The following is a 23,094-nucleotide window of genomic DNA, read 5'->3' as shown; positions in this document are numbered from 1 at the left end:
TCCCCCTGGCTCCAACAGGTCTGCCAACCAGTACTGGGGCAGGACAGCCCCAAAACCCTTCTCCACCCCTCCACCGCGGGCTGGGACCAGCTCTGCCTTCATGTGTCCCATCCATCACCAGCTCTCCAGCACAGAAGCCCATGTCCCTCACCAGTCCCACACACGGATCATCTATACTGCCTTCTCAGAAGGGTCTCCCTGAACTTGCTTCAGGCCAAAGAGATCCAGAGAACATCTGTCCTTTTTACACACACAAGGCACCTACTGGGAAGGGACAAGGGCACCATGTAAGCGGGTCAGTAACATGCTCCCTGCAGAGCCTCTCCCAGGCTTCTCCACAATTAACTCTGTTAAATTCTCCCCGTTTCCCAGCCCTCAGAACCTCCTTCTCATGCTCCTCTGGACTCTCCACCCATTCCTTGTCATTCAGCAGCCAGCCCCAAGTGCTACAGACAAGACACAGCTCATGTTCTGCAGGCATTGCCCTTGCCCTGGGGTTCAGCATCGTTTCCATCACAGCTTCACCCCACTGCAGCCCTTCCCTGCAGCAGGACCTGCTTCCCCAGAGCTCGTACCAAAGGTTTCTGGAGGGTCAGGCATATCCGTCACCCCACGCTCAGCACCTGAGCTCAGCCTTCCACCTCAAGCCACTGTAGGAAGAAAAATGCTCAGGAACCAGTTGTGCTAACAAGTGTGCACAGCAGTATGTTTTATTCCCTAAAGACATGTTTTTAGCCAACCCAGGTACTGAGGCTTCCAGCCTGAAGCAGCTGGAAGTTGGAAACATCACAAATCTGTACAGTACAAAGTTTGGTAGCAAGGTACCTCACCCAAGTCTGCTCCTTGCAGCTTGAACAGCTCCACTTCAGCCATGGGGCAAGAGGAGACCTCCTGTCCCACATCTCCAGCTGAAGAACCCCAGACAGGTTCAGCCCCAGTATCCCCCTCCCCCGATGGAAGTCATTCTCCAGCACTTCTTCAGGCCCTTCCAAACCCTCAGATTACTAGGCAGGCAAGTTACAAAAGAACAAAACACCTACAATCTCATTTAAAAAAAAGTAGAAATCCATACAAACAAGCTCCACACCAACACATGCCAAGAACAGAAGTGACATCTCCCTGTTTCCAAGCAGGGCAGGGAGTCACCCCCAACACCCTCTTTGCCAGGTCAGCGATTTCAGTGTCCAGGCTGCAAAACTGCAGTTATCTTCATGGCCCAAACCAGCGCAAGGCAGAACAGCCCCCAGGTTTGGTGTGAGTCTCCCCAGCCCACACAGGCCTACAGAGGGAAGGTGTTCAATTTGATGATGAATATACAACCACCCTGCAGCAAGGCAGGCCAGCACTGCTCTGCCCTCCGCACATTTTCCTCCAGGAAACTTTCTTGGAACTATTCACACCAGGTGTAGAGCTGGTCCAGGTCCCTTCTCTGGGCTCTTGCTCCAGACTGACATCCCAGATCCCCTTCCTGCATCTCCAGCTCACAGCTGCATCCAAGAAATCAGGTAGAACTGCACTCAGAGAGCACAACAGCAACTGCACAGCCGTGAGCATGCCAGAAGGTGCGAAAAACCTGTTTATTCTGCATGAAAATAGGAGAAAGGAGGAGTAAAACGAGGGGGGTAAATCGGTCCAAGCATTAGGCAGAGGCTTGGTCTCCTGTCAGCTTGCTGCAGGGCCAGGATTCTCCCCAGGGCAGCTCATCTCTCCCACAACGCAGCATCAGTGCTTTGCAAACAGCCCCTGCACAGCGGTGGTTGCGTGTTGCTCCATGCCAGGCTCTGGGCTCCGCGCTCAGCCCTGCAGCCGCTGCCCAGCCGCTCCCAGATGCTCTTACTGCAGGAAACTGTCCAGTCTGGCCTGGCTGCTGCTGGAGGACGATGCAGAGGGAGCTGCAGACGCAGGCCTGGAGACCTTCTTCTTGTTCCTCACTGCTAACGGGCGGATTTCTGCCAGGTTTGTCTGGAGGTAAAACTGTCAAGGAATTTACAGACCAAGGCCCTGGCGACACAAGTGATCCGATACCTGCTGCAGACTGACCTGACCCACTGCCCTGGGCCCTGGCCATGCACCTGCACCCAAATTAAAACTCCCTGCAGGACAGGCTGGGCTTTGTCTCCCAGCTCACAGCAGAGCTCAGACATGGCTCCTGCCCCATGAGTCAAGGAATGCTTCCCACTTCTGTGATACTCCTTGCACACAAAACAGCATTTAAGCATCTACCAGCACTTCAAGATGCACCTGGCGTGTGTGAGCCAGGATAGCGGTCAGGGAAAGGCACGGCAGCCTGGGCGTGCAGCCTCCCAAGGCAGAGCAAAGCAACCCCCAGGGAAGAGCCCTGGGAGCAACAAGTCCTCTTTAACTCTCATGGTATTGAACAAACCTTCAGAGACACAGAAGCCCCAGAAACTAAACATGACTGAACTGTAACAGGTCTGAACCAGCTGCCTGCTGCAGCATTGCCCAGCAGGTGCAGGCCAGGGCAGCAGAGCTGCAGCATGACACAAACTAGCATGCTGCAGCGCTCAGGATTAGAAACAAGCTGCTCCTCTACCAGCCATGTGCAAGGCAGCCCTGGGACAGCCGTCTACCCTTCCAGTCCCCTCAGGCTGGCAGCACGGGCACATCTGGCCCCAGAGATCTGGTTCAGGCATCTGCCTGCCACTGGATACCTCCACCCTGCCACAATGAGGCCATGGAAGCAGCAGCCCAGAGCTTCCCAGCAAGTCACACATTTCAGCTGATTGTTTCTTCTCTGCTTCAGCCTCCTGGTTTCTAGAAAAAGTGCAAAAAACTCCTCAAAAGCAGCACCAGGAACTAGAGCAGTGCTAGAGCCACATGTGCAGCACACATCCCTCTGACAGTCCTGCCCAGGGAAGGCGGGTGAGAAGCAGCCTCTGTGGGGAGAGGACACTGTTTCAGTGTGAGGAGCAGGAATCGAGCAGCTCTCTCTGTGCTGGGCGAGCTCAGCCCTCGGTTCCTCGCCCACCGCAGGGCTGCCCACCAGCACAGGCACAGCAGAGCAGCAGCCTCCTGCAGGAATGGGGCCTTCGGCTGCAGGGGCTGGCAGGCACAGGGCCAGGAGGCTGTGCTGCTGCTTCCAAGGGCATGGGCAGTCCCTGCAAAGGGTACTGGTTTCCAGTTGATGTGCTCCCCTAAGTGAGCCACCTCTGATAATGCTCTCAGCAAGTTCAGGTCCTTGAAGCCTTCGCTGGGCTCAGGCTTTTTCAGAGCCAGATAGAGAGAAATCTGATGGTTACATGAGGATCCCAGCCCATTTTTTGTTGGCTGCAGAGCAGGACTCCCCAAGATGGCCAAGACGAAAGAGGACCCACAGCATCAGTACTGCCATGTGAGCTGCAGGAAAGGATACAGGCTGTATGAACTTTGTTCTGCCTCCCAAGCCATCATACCCCATCCTCACCTAGAAGAGAGAAAGAAATGAGTCTGGAGCAGCAGCACAGAGCCTTGGCTAGGTCTCCTCATGCTGGTTATGGGGAAGCGGGAGCCTTGCAGGCCACAGCTTCTGGGGAGGGGTTACAAGCACCTGGAAACACTCAGTACTTGTACTAAGCCCTCACTTCCAGAAAAAGGCAGACCCAAGGATATTAGGAAAGTTGGGGTATCTTGGGCACTTTCTGAAGTAAGCAGGCCTTCCATGGAGCAGAAAGGCTTAGCGTTTTATCACTGGGATTAAGGAACAAGAGGAAAACACCCAAAGCTCCAAGGAGATAGAGGAATGCGACATGGATGGCCATTTAGTCTGCTGCCAAAAAGGGAATGAGCATCTGTCATCCCTGGAGCTCTGCGGGACTGGGAAGTAGCCAGGTCATGTTCCAAGATTTATTTTCCACACACTGCTACGTGGCAAGGTAAAAGCCTCATTCGCTTCCTCCCGCAGGGTCACTTCAGGACAGCGGTGTGCAGTGCCAGCCCTCAACACGCTCACCAACTGGATGGTCATACTTACAGTGCCTGTGTTCTTGGGGAGAGCCAGCAAGCTGCCCGAAGATGGCTTCTTGGAGATAACAGAGTTCCTGATGAATCCTGGCAGGAGTCCTTTAAGAGCATCATCCTCCAGATCATCTGCCCAGTTCTGTGCCACAAAATAATGAGAAAAGCCCTTTAACCAGCATGATCTGCTGAATTTAGTCCACATAGAGGGAGCACTAATAACACAGACAGCTATTTAGGGTAATGGTTACTGCTGATCTCATGTCAGGCCAGAGAACAGCAGCTTCCAGCCTCCCACCCTGGGAGGTAGGACATTGCACCCAGCAAGGCTGGGAGAATAGACCCCAGCTCACCCCCCAGCCCCTGGGGTCAGCTCCATGTGTTTGCAAAGCACCCAAGGCAGGATAAACAGGACATGTGTCCCCATCCTCCCTCTCCTGCCTGGCTCCAGAAGGCCTGAGGCAGCAATTCAGTGTTTCTAGGAGACTGTTTAGCAAAGAACTTTGAAGCATGTACTGCAGTTCTGTAGATGGGCCAGTCTATGGTCACAGCATCTCCTACACAGAGAAAATGGGTCCTTTGTCCCAGGCTTATTAACAGCAGAATCAAAGAGGTGATGCAGAAATCGAGATTAGCCCTTTTACCTCCATTGTTTCCTTCAGAACTTTCTTCGCCAGATTTACCACGGGAGGCCTGTAAGAAGCCCAAGGAGCAAATCAGCAGAGATTTATTGTTCGAGTGGAGCTGGCAAGGACAGACAAGGCCAAGCAAATGATGACAAAACTTGCGGCACGACATCAGGCAGCTGGAGAGCTGTCTGATATCACACAGCAGCTTCCAAAGAAGTGAGACTTTGATCTCCTTTAGAAGCAGAAAGATGAGGAAAAACTCACGTTTTTTTATCCAGCTTCGGCCTTTTTGCAGGGCTGCAGAGACATCTGCAGGGCTGATGTTCAGGGGTGTCCACATCAAAAGTAGCATCTAGATTGATCTCATCAGTGTGGGCCGGGCGATGGAGCTTTGGTTGCCGCAGTTCCACGGGAGCAGGGCTGCAAGGCCAGGCAAAGCATCAGCCATCAGGATGGCACCGCCTGCCACCCAGCAGGTGAGAGGAAGACAGAGCTGCACGCTACGCAATTTGAGTTGCGAGACAGCAGTGGGACCAGGATCAGGGCCCCATTCTGCTTACAGGTCAAAGAAAAGACCATCTGAATCCCAGAGTTTACAGTCAGTGTCCCAAACTGCTGTTCACCCTCAAATGGCCTGTGCTACAACAGCAGCATCCAGAAAAATGCCCTGGCATGCTGCTGCTCTGCGTACACAACCCAGTTTGCTGTACTGGGGTAACAGCACAGGTTCCTCGCAAGGAATGGCTCAATAAAAATGTAAAAGATGCCATTTTTCAGGCTGGGTTCTTCTGTCTGGCTAAGATCCCTGATGCCCATACACCAGGACATGCTCACTGGAAGGCCAACTCTGAGGCAATCAGAGGAGCAGCTTTAGGGATATTTCTCTGGCAGGACACAGTGACAAAGAGTTTGTCAAAACCTAGTCTGTTCTTCCATCCCATCTTGACCCAAACCCTCCAAAACACACACTTTTTCCAACTAAACCAACCACCACTTTGTCAGCAACAAAAAAAACCCCAACCAATCAAAAAAAAATCTCACAAAATAGAATACAAGGAGTAAAATGACCATGCTACTGCAATGCCTGCCAGATGAGCATGTCTCTGCTTCCCCCGCAAGTTAATCTGTCAGCTCCTACTTTGGACCTGCCATCTCCATCCTTGGCCTTTGAGGATGCATGTCACTAACCTTTCAAACACCAGCCGACTGAGTGTCTCTCTGGTTACAGATGGGACCTTCAGAGTGTCCTGCAGGATGTCTATCTTCTTCTTCAAACTCTGGAGGGAAAAGGGAAAGCAGACAGCAAGACAGGGAAATATTTAGTTGCAGATACTTTGCCCCTTTTCTGTAAATCAGCATCAGGTGGAGCAAATCGGAGAGGTGAGGTGGGCTGGGTAAGCCAGTCAGTGAGCAGAAGCCAGCAGAACTCCTGGCTTTGCAGCAGCAGGCTGTGGCCAGCTGCCAGTTACTGCAGACTGAGGAACAACGTTCTCACCAAGATCTCCTTGTCCGCATTTTTCAGATCCTTCTGGGTGCTTTTTAACTCCTCCTCTGTCTTCTCCAATTCTGAAGCAGTTTTCTGGAGCTGCAGAATGAACCCCCCCAAACAGCAGAGTGCCAGTTACAACACAGAGCTCAGGGAGGGCAGAGATCCCCAGGGAAGGCAGAGATCCCCAGGGAAGGCAGAATGGGATGCAGCACAAGCTGCTTGCCTCTGTTTAGGGTCTCAGTTTTCCTGTCTGACCAACCTCTCCTCTCTCAGAGCAACCAAACACCTGCCCATTTCCTCCAGCTGCCTGCAGAGGGATCTCCAGGGCCGCTCACCCAACACAAATCTTCCTGCTGTAGCATTTCCTGAGCATCTATGCTTGATGATGGCAGCTTTTCCCTGGTCGAACGCTTGGTGGCTGCATTCTGAATTCCTGCAGGACTTTGGACACACCAGAGTGCAGGAACTCCAAACCACAGGCCGGAGGCTGGTTGTGCATCAGCAATGCTGGCACAGGGACAGGTCTGATTCACAAGGGGAAGCACGCCAGGAGCAGGGGTCAAGGAGTGGGCCGCTACCACATCAGAGACGTTTGTGGTGCAGGAGTCTGGGCCAGCCCACAGCGTGTCGGTACAGTCAGCTCTCGTCAGCTGAGCCCACAGCCCTGAGTGCACTGACTCGCATCCTCCGGACACAAACTGGTGATTGCAGCTGGGCATGGCCTCAGCCCAGTTCCAGCAACAGCACCTCGTGCAGGGGGTTAACTGCCTTGGAGAGCAGCAAAGCAATCCCAGAACCTCATTCTCCATTTGAGGGAGCTATGGCCAAGCTATGGTCAAGTAATGAAAAGAGGCTAAATCCACCCACAGTCTCCCACTTTGTGAACTTGGACACAGGGATGCCCCAGTGAACCCCTGCGCCTTGGAGAGCGAGTTACACATACACACTTTTCATGGGGACTAGGTACTAGAACTGGCAGAAAGTGCCTCCTGACGTGAGCTAACCGAGGCCAGGCAGGGCTAGAGCAGCTGGAGCACAGCTCTAGAGCCATGTCTGTACCTCCCAGCTCTGTGCCAGGTTGGGACCAGCCCAGGCAGGCTCTGTGCAGAGCCACCTGCACATCCTTACCACACTTTGGGAACACCGCCTGCCTCGGCACAGCATCATGCAGAAGCCCTGGCCCAGCTGAGTTGGCTGAAGGCACAAGGATGGGTGTGACTCAGTTGTACCAGGCCAAGGCTAAGCCCCGCTCAACTGGAGCTGGCTCCGAACCCCTTAGCACATTTCCTAGGGGCTTGATTCTGCAGCAGGAGGGGCTGGCAGCTCACACTCAGCAGCATGGCAGGATGAAAGCAGTGCTGCTTCCAGAACCCAGTGGAAGCGGTAGAGCACCTGCGTGCTCCTGCCTTCCAGTCCTGGCTCCCTGACAAACTGCAGCTGGCTCGGCACATGCTGCCCCACGAGCGTCCCCAGAGGCTGTACTCACCGCAGCATCACAGACTGACCCAGAAACCCCAGCCTGACACCTCCACACCACCCGCACCACTCAGGTAGTGCTCAGCGTGGGAGGAGTCACTGCAGACAGCCTGAGGCACAGTTATTGACAGGGACCTACAGACCAGATGTCACCCTGACAAGTTGCATTCTCCCTTTACCTTGTTATTGACAGAAAACAGCTCCTTCTTCAGCTTCTCTGTCATCTCACCAGAGATCTTCCGAGCCTCCTTCAAGTTTTCATATTCCCTGCAAAGAGACCAGAGGAGTCAGGTTGTTTGCAGAAGGATTGAGCCAGAACTTCTCAGAGACAAGGCAAGACCCTTAATTTGAAACTCTACAACTGCAGAGCCACCAGAAAACAAAACAAAAAAACTAAACACAAAAAAAAACACAAAGAGGAGACACAGAGCTCTTCAAGGAACAGAGCTGAGTGTACCAACACGGACCAAGTGTGTCAAACACAGCCCTAAACCACGGGGGAGAAAAAATACCACAAGGGATACCATGTCTGAGAACAGGGCACAAATAGAATCCACCAGCAAAATGGAAACCAGATCTAGAGACATTCCAGTTGCTAATGGAAAAGACAGACAGACAACAGGGCAGCCTCCATGCTGACAGCTTTGCTTAAGTGACTTTTCAGACTTCACACTATTGGCCATGCACATTCATTCCCAATTACACCGCAGGGACACTTGCCTCATTACAGCTTTGTATTGAAGCTGCAATTATTCAGCTGCCATCAGACCAGCCTCACAGAAGCTGTGGCCTTGCCCAGCAGGATCAGATGGATTCCCAGGTAGGGGAGGGCAGTGCTGCAGATTGGCCGTGCCAGAGAATGCCCAAGGCTGCAGCTGCAGAGCGATGGAGCAGAGGGTATGACCTGGAGCCCCTCGTTCCTTCATTTCCCCTCAGGCACAAGAGGAGAACGGAGGGAATAATAATCATCACCTCATAGGTGCACTGACAGCTCCGGAGATAGTTCCCATGGTGACACGCATGTCACCAGTGACAAGAGAAACAGTTCAGTGTGACAGGCTCCAATCTAGGTCCCCAGGATCTGTCAGGCAAAACCCGGCGGAGGCCCAAGCAGGCGGTGAGAGCTCCACAAAGCCCATGCACCTGCTGGTCCTCAGCAGAGGGTTCTCCCTGGGCACCCCAGGACAGCATGAGCCAGCTGTGCCAGGCCTGCAGCACCTACTTTTTCAGCGACACACAATAGATCGCGAGCTGTTCCACTGCTGCTTGCCCGACTCCCATCTCTCTGATCATCTCCTCCACTTCAGGGCGCTGGCTCTGAAGCAGCAGCTCAATCCTGCACAAAAAAAAAAAGTATCCTCAGTTCATGAGTCACAAACAGAGCTGGGTAAGAGCCTGGAGCTCCACTTCCCCCCAAAGGAGCTGGTGCAGACAAAGCTCCTGCTGCAGGCACGCTGGATGTTGTGCGGGGAAACAGAGAGACAACTGCCCTGCCACAAGCAGGGCTTTTTCTAGGGAAGAGTAGAGCTACATTGACGGTGAAGGGGCAGCTGTACACACATACTGCACGTGAGGTGAACATCTTGGGCCCTATAGTGACTGTTCCTGGGCTGGGATTCTGCCCCAGCATCCCCTAATAACAGGAATGACCCGTAGCCACACTCAAAGCATCAGAGAGGAGGCCAGTGTGCACACAGCAGCATACCTTACTGCTGCTTAGGGAGAGCAGCGTCTGGAAACATGGCAGGGCAACAGCACGGACAGGCAAGGGCAGCCCTGATAATGCAGCAGTTTCCAACCTTACGGGGTAAGATGATCCAGTGTGTGGGGCTTGACACTGCAGGACCACCCCCCTCCGATATGGGGAGAGGCACACAGCCCAGCCCACAAGGCCCAGGGTCTCACCGCTCCATGGTTCTCAGCTTGTTCCGCAGGCGGCGGGCCTCCTCCTTTGAACTTCTGTTATCCTCCTGCTGCTGCTCCAGGAATTTCATCTGCTTCTGCAGAGAAGCAAGCATATGCAGACCGTTAGGAAGGCTCCAGGGATTGTTAGAGAAACATCCTGGCTTATGCGCACTGCGGGCAGCTGGGAGCATACACTGGCTCTTAACGTTATCACCACCTCAGCAGCCCAGGATTACAGCAAGTTTAGCTCCCTCCCCACTGCACCCCAAGCTCTGCTCCCTGCAAGCGCAGCAGGGTCTCAGTGCTAATCGCATCATGAGTCTGGCGCTGAAACGGCATCACAGCCTCCTTGCTGCTGAGAGCGTCTGGGGGCTGTGCAGCACCCTGACCACAGTGACAGTTTGTTTTTCAAAAAGCAAAGGAGTCCCCAGCAAGCAAACCTTGAAATTGCTCTCTCCTCCACATACAGCTGATCCCTCTGCTTTGGGCTCCCAGTTCTCCTTGCTATTAGCTGCTTAAATAAATAGGAATGCTGAGTAGGTCTCTTCTGGGAGACCAGACACCCACCCGGGCACTTCTCTCATCTTTCCAGGCTCCCCAGTAGCAGGCAGCAGTGACAGAAAACCTCGGCTGGGCTGAGAAAGCACTGATCTGCCGTGTGGCAGAATAGAGGAAAGCTGGCCCCAATCAGCACCATTCCAATGCACCTGTGTTTTGTAGGTTTGTGTGTGCCTCACACAGCACTTTCAGAAGGCTCTGGGCCTGGTTTCAGCACAGTGCTGACCCCAGGAAGAGGCCTGGCCAAGGGCCATCGCCTCGGAAATCTCTCTTCCACACAGAAGTTAAAGGATTTTATCCACTTCCTGCCACAGAAACCAAACGTGTGAAACTGCTGGGGCTTTGCAGAGGGACGACGTTGCAGGCTCACATGTTACTCCCGCTTAAGCAGAGTTCAGCTTTAGCTCTTCTTAACCAGAGCTCTCAACACTTCAGGTCCCCACAGCAGCATTTTGTGCCAGGCTGGAGTAGAGTCCTGGGCCTCAGAGAGCCTGAAAGGCAGCAAACTCTAACATGAAGGTTCAGCAGCAGCTGATGGTGCGAGCAGAAGATGGGAACGGCTCACAGTCTGTGGGCTTGACTGGTGTCGCAGACAGCTAAGCCTCTGTTTTCACTGCAGACGTTTAGTGCTTTAATCTTTAATGATGCAGCATAAGACAGTGCTTGGCATTCAGCTGGGAAACCCCGTACACCACAGAAAAGACACCTAGAGTCCCTAATACTTCTGCCCAGCTTTCATTAAAAGGACTTAAGCATATATGGAGGGTTTTGCAACTGGCAAGATAAGCACAGAGCCTCCTCCTGAGATACCAAGGCAGGGAAGCCAAGCACAGAGAAGTTGAGTTGAGCAGCAAGCACCAGCTTCCACCATCACAATTGTTTCCGCAGGAGCAGGGAGCATCAGAAGTACCCTGCCTGGTACACCCAGCACACCTCTGGCATGGCCCAGGCTGCCTTTACACCCAAGCAGGTTAGATATAATCCTGTGGGCAGGCAAAGTTAAGTTGTAATGGCTCACAGCAAGGCCTGTCCGGCATTAATTCCTTACTATATCTTTCCTTCTGCCTTGTGACAGCAGCACATTGCTGGTGTCAGGCAGACCTCCCAGACTGGTTCCTTTCAGGAAGAGACAGCAGCAGGTGACACACAGAAGGACAACCCCACAGCCTATCTACAAGCTCTCATGGGTCCACCTGGCCTTGCAGGTCAAGGAACACGATGTAGTTTAGGCTATTACCACCTTTTAGTGTTTAAAAGGAGCCTATAAGAAAGATGGGGACACACTTCTGAGCAGGGCCTGTTGTAACAAGACAAGGGGTGACGGTTTTAAACTAAAGAAAGGGAGATTCAGGCTGGTCATGAAGAAGAAATTTTTTTACACTGAGGGTGGTGAGAGCCTGGCCCAGGTTGCCCAGAGAGGTGGTGGATGCCCCATCCCTGGAGACATCCCAGCCCAGGCTGGACGGGGCTCTGAGCAACCTGAGCTGGGTGAAGATGTCCCTGCTCATGGCAGGGGCTGGACTGGATAAGCTTGGAAGGTCCCTTCAACCCAAACTATTCTATGATTCTCCCATACTCCACGGAACAGAGACCTTGCGAAAGGCAGATGATCCCTTCCCCACTTTTCAGCCTGCAGCCACAACCCCCCGCCTGGACCCATCTTCCTGTGACAGGTGTGTCACCAGCACACAGCAGGGACTGCCCAGCCCACCGCCCAGGCACAGTCACTCTGCTCACTACAAGACATCTCAACAAAGCAGCTCCTGCTCTTCCCCTCTTCCACTTGCTGTTTACGCTCAGTACGTGACTACACCCTGAGTCACTGTGTGCTGAAACACAACAGGAATATTTGATCCCTGGACTTCACACATTACCAACATAACCGAAGGAAAGCCCTGGCAACAGAACAGAGACAGGAGAGTTAGCTGGATCTAATCCCACTCAGCCGAAGCTTGCAACTCCCCCTCCATATATTTCAGTTTGATTTCTCCTCCAATCTAACTAAGGAACTAATTTTCCTTGAATCCCGTCTGGCCTAAACCCATTTCAGAAGAACATTCTACCGCAGGGAGCCAGTGTTTCGGCAATGGGGCGCTGGGGCCAGTTCCTGCTCTCGGTTCGTGCTGTTACCTTTACGATCAGCACTGCCGCTTCACTAGCGAGGCTTGGCCAGCAGCCCCCAGGCTGGGCTGGCATCTCTCCCCCATCACAGCCACCTCTGCCTTCAACATAAACCACTTGTACGTGAGCCACAAGCCTGGCTTTTCCACCTCCATATCACCCCCCGGTGGAGCGTGCTCAGGACCTTGAGACCAGCAACACCATTTGCTTCAGATGAATAAACCCAAAATGAAAACCCAGCTTCACTGCCCTCCTGTCACACGGAGATCGAGTAGACAGGAGGCTTGAGGCACCAGATCCAAAATCCCGCCAGCACAATTCTCTTTATTAGCAAGGCCTGCGGAGACCTTCAACAACTGTGCAACAGTTGGTGCTGAAGTCCTGCTGGGGATGGGAAGGGTACCTTGAGAGAGGAGCACAGCATCTCTGTCTCTCCCAGCACCTTCTGGAGCGACTCTATGGTGGCATTGCGCACATCCAGAGTGTCCCTCAGCCCATCCACAATGGCCTGGCATTCCCGCTTTTCTTTCTCTGGAAAAGAAAACAAAAAAAAGGTCATGGCCCAGCAACCCAGACTTCAGCTGCCCCACTGCAGCAGAAGCACAACAAATAGCCACTGCTTGCAGTCTCGGGCTCCAGGCTGCCGGAGCTGGTTGTTCCCATGGAGCCATTTCCCCAAGTGCTGTCTGCACCAGGGTCTGTGCTGCGCAACTGCTTCTCCCAGTGCCAGCAGGCTTCAAGATTTTCTTTACTAAGGATAACAAGTTCCCTTTAATAGCTTTCCAGTGCCAGCCCTGCTAACACTAAGCTGATGCATCTTAACTCTTGCCTGCTCTCAAAGCCAGGCTGGCACAAGGAAAACGTTTCTCTCTGGAGAGCTGAGCCCCCAGCCCACGCCCTCCCCATGAAGCCTGATGTGCAGGGAAGCCCTTTGGGCGGCTGCGTACAGCAACACACCTCGCTGCTGCACCTATAGCAAGAGGCAGCAAAGCAGCGCTCAGGTGGGGGCTTTGCAGAACACACGACAGCTTACGTAGATGTCCTGGTTTTGTTAAAAACAAGTTTCTCTTTCAGTGAATTTGCCTGTCAGCTAAAGCCTTCATATTAACTGCATTTTCCTGGAGCACCAGACACATGTTTTGGTAAACCTAGCAATGGAATGCAAACTTATTGATAAGCACGGATGGACATCTCGAGAGAGGGGCGACGAGAAGCAAGTGAGCAAGAAACTGACCAACTGTGTATAACATTCCATTCACGTGAATACTTCATATAAAGTGGGAGATCACGAGGATCTCGTGTGCTTTTCCCTTTTCCCTTCTGCTTATGGCCGACATTAGGAGAGGACCTTGCTAGTCGTCCCTGCGAACTGAGGCCTAGTGACAGACTGAATCCAGCTCCGATTGGCTGCAGAGTCTAATCCAGGACTTCGGGTGCCGGCTCTGCAGTTGCCGAGACTTTCAAGATTGGTTTTGTATATTTTGGATTATTTTCTCTATTCTTATTAGTAGCATTAGTAAAACATCTTTAATTTTTTCCAACTCTCTTCACTCTGTGCTTCTTTTCCTCCCAATCGCCTCTCCTTAGTGAAAAGGGGGGAGAGGGAGGGGGAAGTGTGGGAGGGGGAGAGGGGGTTAACAATACATCTGCCAGGGTTTTATTGTCACCCCGCAATCTTAACCCTCAACAGTAGATTCCCCAGAGCACCCACTTTTTGCAGGTCACAAAACTTGGAGTTCTGCTGTTCCTCCGCACACAGGCAAACCAGGAACCAAGCACATGCCTCTGACCACCAGAGAGAAGATGATTGAAAACAGCACCAGATTTCAATTTGTTTTGTTGAGGCAAGGGAAGAACAGCTCATAAAGCAACCATCAGCATCAGGAGCCGACAGACCTAAGCAGGGAACAGCCAGCATTACTGGAAAGCTCAAAGCAGTTGAGCAATGAGGGAAAGCAATAACTCCTCAGCCTAACCCTGCTGAGAGCAGGGTGAAGTCTTCAGCTCAGCATCTTTGCTAAAATTGTCCACAGCTCCAGCCTGATGATAGCAGAGAACCAGTCAAGGCCCTTCCAAAAAGCTGTTCCTCCTTGCAAACCACCCATTTTCAAACTGTGCCAGCACGTCCCAAGGAAGCACTACCTGAAGTGCAGCTTTGCTGCTCGATCAGCCAGTAAAACAGCCACGTGGGACTGGGGAAGAAGAGCAGATCCCAGCAGAAGCACACAGGTGGCAAGGGAAACCGAGATATATTTCTTTCTTAGCAAAGCATTTTTTTTCTCCATCGATCTGAATAACCCTTCTTCACCAGAGGCAGCACACCCTGGAGACGTTCCCCTGCATTTGCAGGGACTTCACAGCCACCAAAAGAGTCAGGGCTTCCCCTCCTCCGTTCCCAGCTGCCCAGAGGCAGATGGCAGAAGTCAAACCTCCCCGTGCTGCAGGAATGAGTTTGCAGCTCATTCAGTGCCTCCCACAGTGCCTGCTGGGGCTGATCGCAGCTCCGCACCTCCAGAGGCATTTGAAAGCTGCTCAGAGACTGGTAATTACACAGCTCCTCTACAGCACAGAGCACATCCTCAAGTGAAGAATTTATACACAAGAACCACCAGAGAGCAGAGTGCCCACAGCAAAGAAGGCAGGAGGTGGGAAGGAGCTACTCATTTCTGTGAAAAGAGAATGGGACAGGGGATGTCAAATTCAACCTCTACTCACCAGCAGCTGAGAAGCTGAGCAGGCCTTCAAGCAGTTTTTCTTGGATAACATTCTAGCAAGAGTCCCAGCCACCTTTCCCAGAAGATCTGGCTCTCTACCAAGTCACTAAACTCAACCAAGCTGGCAAGAGAACACGCCTCAGAATAGAGACATGCAGACCATCCAATTCTGCTCTCAAGCTAGCTACTGAATCCTCAATCTCCTGGCTATTCATGTCTGTCTCGTGCACGCAGGGAAAGCAGAGGAAAGACGACTCTCAGGGTGTGGGCGAGCCCCCAGCATTCTTTAAAGAATTTCTTTTCCCCCTTCTGCTAGTGTGTCTTTGGATTTCTGTCACTCAGACTGACATTTTCCTTTCGCTGCTCATGACTCATGTTCTGATGACAGGCTGCCTACAGACGATGCTTAAAACCTATCGACAAGTCTCCAGGGCTTTTGCTTTTCCTGCCTCCCTCAAACATCCTCTAAAATTAAAGATGGGAAAATGGAAGCGCGCACACTCTGAACTCGGTCTGCTCTTCGCGCGACACATGTGGCACTGCAACAGCCAAACAAATCCAAAGTCTCCCCGCTGCTGCTTTTGGGCACTGCTTTTACGCCCTCATCTGTCAGAAGGAATGAGCCTTTGCCATGTGCAGCTGTGAGTTTCCCAGTAAGCAAACCAAGGGTTTTGCTTTCAGCAAGCCTGCTCCAGATATAGCTGTGCTCTGCACTTTTGTAGCTTGCGATTAGGAAGAGGGGCAGAAATAAAAAATCGCATATATGTCTCTAAACTTGCAGTGAGCTCCCCAGCTACAGCAGAGCTGGGCCAGGCTGCAGGTTCTGGTTCTGTCACTCAAGCTTTGTACAGCTTTAGGTGGTTTCACCTCAGAAAAAGCTGCTCCAGCACAAGAGTTTGCAGCTGGCATTACACCTTTGGCTCCAGCAAGGGCTGGGCTCTGCACAGGGCTCCTCAAGCCCAGCCGAGCAGCCTGGCACAGGCAGAGCCCAGGACCTGCTGACCCCCCACTGGCAGCTGGAACTCACCTTTCACAGAGAGCTGAGCCTTCACCTTGTCCAGTTCATTCTGAAACACAACACAGAAAACGCCATTAGGAAATGCCCTGCGGGAGCTTTCACCAGGTCTTAAAAGGCGCTGAGAAGTTTCTCAGAAGGACATTTGCACTGGCCAGGTGCTAAGAAGGGCCCACAGGAACAGCAAGAACCAAGTTACAAGCAAGTACTATCAGTGGGAATGCAACGAGCACCTCCAACTGGCATCCTTCAGGGGAGAAGAGAAGATCCCAGTTTCGTCTTAGCCTTGTCAACCTTGTGTTTCTCACACTGTCAGTCATCTTGTTTTAGCTGAATAATTTTGGAAGGCTCTCAGGGAAACACAGGAAATCAGACAGGAACAATTTTTATAACGTTTTACCTAAACAAGGCAATAAGGCAGGGATGTTGCCAGACTAACGGGACTGAGGGTTGCTTTGAACTGAAGTGAACTTCATTTGGGTGCAGGTGGGAGACAGGTGGGCAGGTCCAAGTGCCTGAAAAAGGTAAGGAAGTGTACTAGCAAAGGCACCAGCTGGCACTCTGACGGACGCTACAGTCACTGCAGTTCAGGATGCTGATATGAATAACAGCTCAGTCGAATGGTCATAAACAGATCGGTGATAAACCAACCTGTACCAGACCAAGGGCACGTAACATCTCCTGGATGCCACGAGGGTCTGGGAAGGTCAGATGTTTCTAACACCTTCCTTAAGGACCAGAAAGAAGCAGCAAATGCCCCATAGCTTGAATTATAGATAATGAAGTGATGTGACTTATGAATACTGGCAAATAGCCAAAGGGACTATGGAGCGGTTACAAAGAAGGGCAATAAATATGTGTGTGTGTATGTGTGTGTGTATCTATCTTCAAATAGACGGAGAAATATATGCAGGAAAGAGTCAACAGAAGATGACTTAAAAAACTGTGTTAGAGAACTGCAGAGGAAAGCACGTAACAAGTCAGGCAGGAACTGCAGTGGAATAAAACCACAATAAAATGCCAACACTGTACTGAAGCAGAGCACACAAATCTGTGCAACCCGGAACACAACATGCAAATCGGAGCTGAGAATAGCACTGACAGTGACCATGGAGCTGATGGGAGCAGAGTGAGGCTCTGCTTGTGACAATAAAGGCATGAAAGAGAATACGGGATGTAAAGCTCAGTAAGCAGAACGGACAAAATGCAAAGCCTAGCAGAGCAGACTTGGATTTGCCCCTGGGGGCACAACAGCTGGAGGCCTGACATGGAATTAACTCTGCTGCAGGAACTATTCTGGAGTGTTTGCATCAGAGTCCTATTCAGGAACGATTAGTGAGCTCACCAGATGTGCTAATTAGCATGAAAGCAAAGAAATCCTGGGCTACTGCGGACATCTATGTAACATTACCTCATTCATCAACTTAATCTGAAATCCCTCATCCTCCAGCACGGCTCCCAAAGGCTGCCCCCAATTTTCACTCTCCTCTTTCTGCCAGCCTGAGTTAGAAGACCACATTTTCCCAAGATCAAAGGAGTTTATCCGGACCACAGACAGCTGTCCTCCCAGGTTTCTACCCTCCTCAGCAGGTTTACAGGCAGGAATCCTCCTCCTCCTGCCTCCTTTTTGCTAAGCTGAACAAGCCAAAGTCTCCTAGTCTCCTTTGCAATAAAGACTCTCCATTCCCAAGATCACAAACAGCTGGAAGTGTCAGATTCCAGACAGCCTCACCCCAAAACTCACAGTTTTCCTGCTCTGGGAACAGCCACATGGAGACTGCTCTGATTGCTGAGGATGACCTTTAAGAGCAATCCAGGATAACCCAGGCTCAGCACCCAGGAACGCTTGGACATGTCGCAGCATTCAGCCTGTGCTCTGCAGCTGCTCCAGGGAACTGAGTTCCCTCCAGTGTTTCAGTCAAAACCGATGCCCATTGTGGTGGGACACAAAGCAGCCCCAATGCCCCTTTGACTGCAAACACTTAGGAGCAAAAGCAAGAGTGAGGGATAGTGCCAAAGACAATTATTATCCAAAAGATAATTAGGATAATTCTGGAGCCCCAGAAAGATGGTTTGGATTCTGAGGAAGCTCTTCCCACAACTTAGAACTGGGCACAGAAGCCTGGTTCTCAGAGACGTACCCCAAATTTGTCTCGCCAAGATGACAAGCAGACCACAGCTACGCACTCTTGCTTTCCAGCACCACAAAGCACATTCTTTTGCCCCAGCCTGACCTTTCCAAGGCAGGAGGACAAACACTCACTTCAGGACATCTGCACAGACACAGCTCCAGCTGATTGCGGAGCCAAGTGCCACGTGACGCCCAGGATCTCAGAGGTACAGGCAGGGTTTGGCAACAAACCCTGGATTCGGGGGCTTTTTCAGGTGAAGTCACTTCTGGCTGAGGATGTCACCAACTCTTTTCTCAGGTTCTAAAGAGACCGGGAATGGCCCACTGCATGTTTGCTTTGCTGAACTGCTGCCCAGGCCAGAACCAGAAACTCCAATTGCAGACATAACTCCAGTCTAGATGGAAATTAAATCCCACCTATGATGCGCACCCATGTTCTCCAGAAACAAGGCAGCACACATGTGTGTGACTGGTGACAAACCAGCATCAGCCCAGCAGCAACCTGAATCAGTGCGTGTGCCAGTAAATACCCTTACAAACAAAGTGCACTAATCTATACAGAAAATATTTGAGTTTTTCCCCTTAGATAGTGACCACAGCATTAGAAAAGCTGCATTCTCAAGGCTAGATGTTCAGACAGCCATACAACAAACTCTGTAGGAGCATGACGAGTTACCATCAAGCCTGATGTGCAGGAGTGGCTCCACAGTCCGGCCCTTGAGCAAGGGATCAGCTCTCCAGCACAGCCTGCCTGAAGGGGGAGGCTGGGGGAACCCAGCTCGGGTCCTGGGGTGGGGGGAGAGGGAACAGAAAGCTTCTTCTGGGGCAATTTTCTCCCGTCAACATATTTCTGATTCACTCATCTATTTACACTTGTGAGAACAGACCTGAATATGCACTAAAAGCAACATTTATCCGCTCCAGCCATTGCTGTGCTTCTGGGGTACACAGCTTCACATGCCCAGAGATACTTTTGCATTTCCCCAGCATGCATACTTTGGCCTTTGGTTTCTTTATTAGCAGTCTTCAAGAATGACAGTGCTACTGACATTATAGTCTGGCTGGCTTTATTTTAAAAACATGGGATATACATATAGCATTGTCATGGCAACTGCTAATTATGGTAATCACTGCACATGCTGATTCTAAACACAAGAGGGTACAAGCATCCCATTATACCAAGGTCAACCCATTACTTTTTTTTGGAACAGACAACTCCAAGACATAAGGAGCTGTGCTTCATCTGCACTAACCAAAGGAGGAGAACATGGAACAGCCACTCTGCATTCATCCCTGCATACCCCCAGCTCTCTGCACTTAAGGGTGGCACTTGGAGAACATCACCCAGCACAGCAGGTTGAGCCCAGTCCACCCCAAGGACACAGCCTCCGCACTGTCCACCCCCATTGGTGCAGCTTCAGGCAGTCCCTGTCCTCTTTTCTCTTGGGAAAGCAAGATTTTATCATCACCCTGCCCCGTTTACTTACAGTGCGTGCAAACCTGCCTGCACAGAAGTGAGGAGGTGGTGCTTCCTCCAACAACCCTCCTTTCCCAAGGGGTTTGCAGGGCTCACACACACAGACACTGGCAGCAATTCATTGCATTTGGGGTTTTCCCCAAGGCTTTGAGGCTCAAGGGAGAGGCAGCAGTTGGTTGTTTATTTGATGCTGGTTCAGGCAAGGTGAGAATCAGAAGAGCAGTGAAATAGAGGTGTCCTCTTAAGTGACCACACAAGATTTGGTCAGGGGAAACTCTAACCCACCACACGGAGACCTCCTTGTCACAGAGCTGAGAGTGGGCCAGGACCAAGAGAGAGAACAGCGACAGGCAGGAGACACTGATGTGCTTCAGGTCTGAATGATGAGCACAGCGCAGCAAGCACCAGCTCACGAAGCAGCTGCTGACAGAGAACTGATAGCCCAGGCCACGGTTCCAAGATGCTGAAGCACCAAACAACAGAAGAACCACCCAGTCACATTACCTGCAAGGTCTCTGCATCTGGTGCTGTCTGCTCCTCCAGTGCCACATCAAAAAACAGCTTGTTGATGATGTGTCTTTTGCTGACCTAAACACAGGAGACAGAAGAGGTTGGTGGGCACAGATATGGAAACACAACAGCTACAGATGACAGACGAAGGGGGAGAAGGTACCACCTTGTCACAAAACCACAAAAGGCAAGTCAGATCACACACTTGAGGCCATCAGTGGTGATGCCCTGCTTTGGCTCAGCAGCAGACCCCCCACTGAGTCTCAGGACCGCAACTCCAGCCAAGCTCCTGAGCTGCAGCAGAAGGATTCAGGCATTTCTGAATCAAGCGCAGTCTGTTCTCTGGCAGCCAAGGCCCGAGCAGCTGACGCTGAGCTAACACGATGCCAGATCCTAAGACAGAAGTACGTGCTGCTTTCTGCAGGCAGAAGGTGCTGTAATTGAATTTGATAGCTCTCCACACCTCCCCCATGCAGCTACAGCTTTGTGTTTTAAGTATTATATACAGTCATGACACCAGCTAATTGCATAGTTACTGCTACATAAGATGTTATTTCGCGATAACTCCATGGTAACCCAGAGAGGTAAGAGGTAGCGAAGAACAGAGGGAATCAACAAGTCAGGAAAGGAACAAGGGCCAAGACCTTGACAGGAAGAAAAAAGCATGAACACAGAACAAGTCCAAGCTGCAGCTGGCTAAAAACCTACATCTGAGCATAAGGCAACAACTCCTGCAGCTGCCACTCACCAAGACCTATTGCTGGCATCAAGGCTGGTGACACAAAGGACTTTAAAGAAGTTCAGGCCACTGGATCCCCAAGCCTTGGCTTCCCATCTCAGCAGATGGGCACATCCTTCCCTCCCCAGCCTTTGCTTTTCGCAATGAAGGGCTACGCGCTGCAAAGCAAGGTCTCCATTATAAGGCCCATGTGCAGCAGAGCGGGAGGCTTCCTGATGGCGAGCAGCAGGATACTCCAGAAACACAAGTCTGGTGTCCCGATTAATCTCTTCCAGTCCTTTCTATCAGTACGTCAACACTTACTCAGCCTAAATAAAAGCCACAGAAAGCAGAGACCCTTTCTAGAGGAACTACAACACAGACAGCAACAGTGTGCCCTCAGACCAGCCCTCTGATCATAGGGGTGGCTGAAGGGAGGGGATTGCACCCTCTAAGCCATTGGAGAGGTATTTTCAGGGAAAGATATCTCACTTCACACCATGAACCTTTTCCTTGTGTCACCACAGGCCCAGACCACAGTTCCTCAGTGCCCCTGAGCAGAGCATCACACCACAGAAACACAGAGGTGCACGGGGTTTATGGTTTTACCTGGATTCTGCATTGTGGGCAAGTCCGGCTTGGTGCTGTATCAAACCACTGGAAGAGACTGAGAAAGGAAAAGAAAAACTACAGTAAATCCTTCTTACCAACTTAAAACAGAAACACAAACATTTAGTCCCGAGGTGCAGCTAACGGGAACACCGCATTCTAGCGCATGCACTCTACCTTCGCCTCCAAGACAATTCCCAGCTGAATTTAGTGTGCCAGCTTATCTTCACCAGGGCATACTTTTTACAAAGCTCAGATGTCCCTGAGAGAGTCTTTGAACAACTGTAGCTTCACAGAAGTGAACGGATCCACGTGCCGAGCGGCACAAGAGCTGCTATATCAGGATGCGACAGTTGAGAGCTCCCCGGTCTGGTCAGCTCCAACGGGTGCCATCGACACCAAACCGCCCTGCAGCGTGAGTGACATCGGGCCAGTCTCTGCTCTGAGATGATGAATGAAACCTGTCGGGCTCCCCAGGGGAGCTACTAATGCATTTTTCAACTAAACCATCACATCACACTCAGCACCGTTTATTTTTGGAGCAGGGCAGCAGTCTGGAGCTGGCAGGTTACCTATGCAAGCTCTGCCTCCTCCACTGCTGTCGGAGGGCAGCAAGTCTCATCTCTGCCACTGGCTCGGGGGTGACAACGGCACCGGCCAGTGGTGGCCCGTCTCCAAGGGAGATGGCCAAGGAGACAGGCAAATGCCAGCCCCCTCACCCTGCACAGGACTGATTTCCTCAGAACAGTTTCCTTCCAGCACGAACACTTGCTAAACAGCTCCAGCAAAAAGCATGAAACTGCATGGGGTCTCCGCTCATAACTCAGCCCCAATGCTTGCAGACAGACACCCTATGCAGGGACGAACCGCCAGCACCGGAGCGGAGAGGGACCGCAGGGAGGGGGCCACAGGTCGCAGAGCGGCAGCTCCAGTAACCCCGCTCGAGGGGGAATCGCTGCCACCGCGGGCGGGGGCTCTGCAGGTGGTGGGGAGGAGGCGACTCCTCAGGGACCGGGCCCGAGCGGGGACAGAGCGCACGGGCACAGCCAGGGCAGAGCCGCCGGGGAAGGGGCTGCCGCCCGGCACGGCTGCGGGCGCCGGCACCGCCTCGCCCCGCTGTGGGACCCCGCAGCCCTACGGGGCTGCCCCCTCTGCCCCAACCAACGGCCGCCGGGCCCGTCCCGAGCCCCCGCCCGCCCCGCTCCGCTCCCCTGGGAGGCGGCGGCCGCTCACCAGGCGCGGTGGAAGGTGTGTCCGCACGGCACGGCCGCCACGTCCCGCTCGTTGTCGAAGAAGTCGGAGCAGATAGTGCAGTGCGCGCGGATGGGCATGGCGAGCGGACCGGGGCCGGGACAAGGCGCGGCGCGGCGCCGTGCGATTCAAACCCGGCCGCCCGCCTGCCGCTTCCGGCCCGCTCCGGAAGTGACCTCACTAGGCGAGCGCTGGGACCCGCGCTTCGGCTCTAGAGCCAGGAGCAGGGGCCAGGCCTGGGGGGGCGTGTCCTCGGGGCGGGGCGGGGCCGCGCCCCCGGGTCCTGCCGCCCGCCGCGCCCGTGTACCCTGAAGCCTAACGATGGCGGCCGGGCTGCCAAGTACCTTCCCGGCGGGACGAGCTGCCGCAGGACCCTGCTGCCCGCACCGCCTGGGCAGTAATGTCGGCTCCAGCATGGCCGGGCCGCCCCGCCTCGCTCAGCCCTGGCGAGAGCTGCGCCATGTGCCACCGGCGTGCGAGGCAGCTGCCGGCACACGAGGCCCTACAGAGAGACAGGGCAGGCGGCGCTGGTGCTGT

General features: G+C 52.7%; 1 protein-coding gene across 1 annotated transcript; it reads right to left on the bottom strand.

The window, feature by feature from the left end:
• Window positions 1-682: 682 nt before the first annotated feature.
• On the bottom strand, window positions 683-22,959 carry TRAIP (TRAF interacting protein). Its single transcript, XM_065075278.1, has 15 exons — window positions 22,540-22,959; window positions 21,307-21,364; window positions 19,974-20,057; window positions 15,874-15,913; window positions 12,536-12,663; window positions 9,454-9,548; window positions 8,771-8,884; window positions 7,728-7,815; window positions 6,079-6,168; window positions 5,772-5,860; window positions 4,848-5,003; window positions 4,599-4,647; window positions 3,971-4,096; window positions 3,374-3,424; window positions 683-1,962 (listed from the first exon to the last, which is right to left on the bottom strand). Exons 1-15 carry the CDS (start codon window positions 22,635-22,637, stop codon window positions 1,834-1,836), a joined length of 1,395 nt encoding a protein of 464 aa, XP_064931350.1. The 5' UTR covers window positions 22,638-22,959; the 3' UTR covers window positions 683-1,833.
• Window positions 22,960-23,094: the final 135 nt, after the last annotated feature.

Source organism: Columba livia, chromosome 10 (genome assembly GCF_036013475.1).
Source record: "Columba livia isolate bColLiv1 breed racing homer chromosome 10, bColLiv1.pat.W.v2, whole genome shotgun sequence".
NCBI lineage: Eukaryota > Metazoa > Chordata > Aves > Columbiformes > Columbidae > Columba > Columba livia.
The sequence above is the reverse complement of the archived record's forward strand: the minus strand, read 5'-3'. Positions and strand labels throughout refer to the sequence as shown.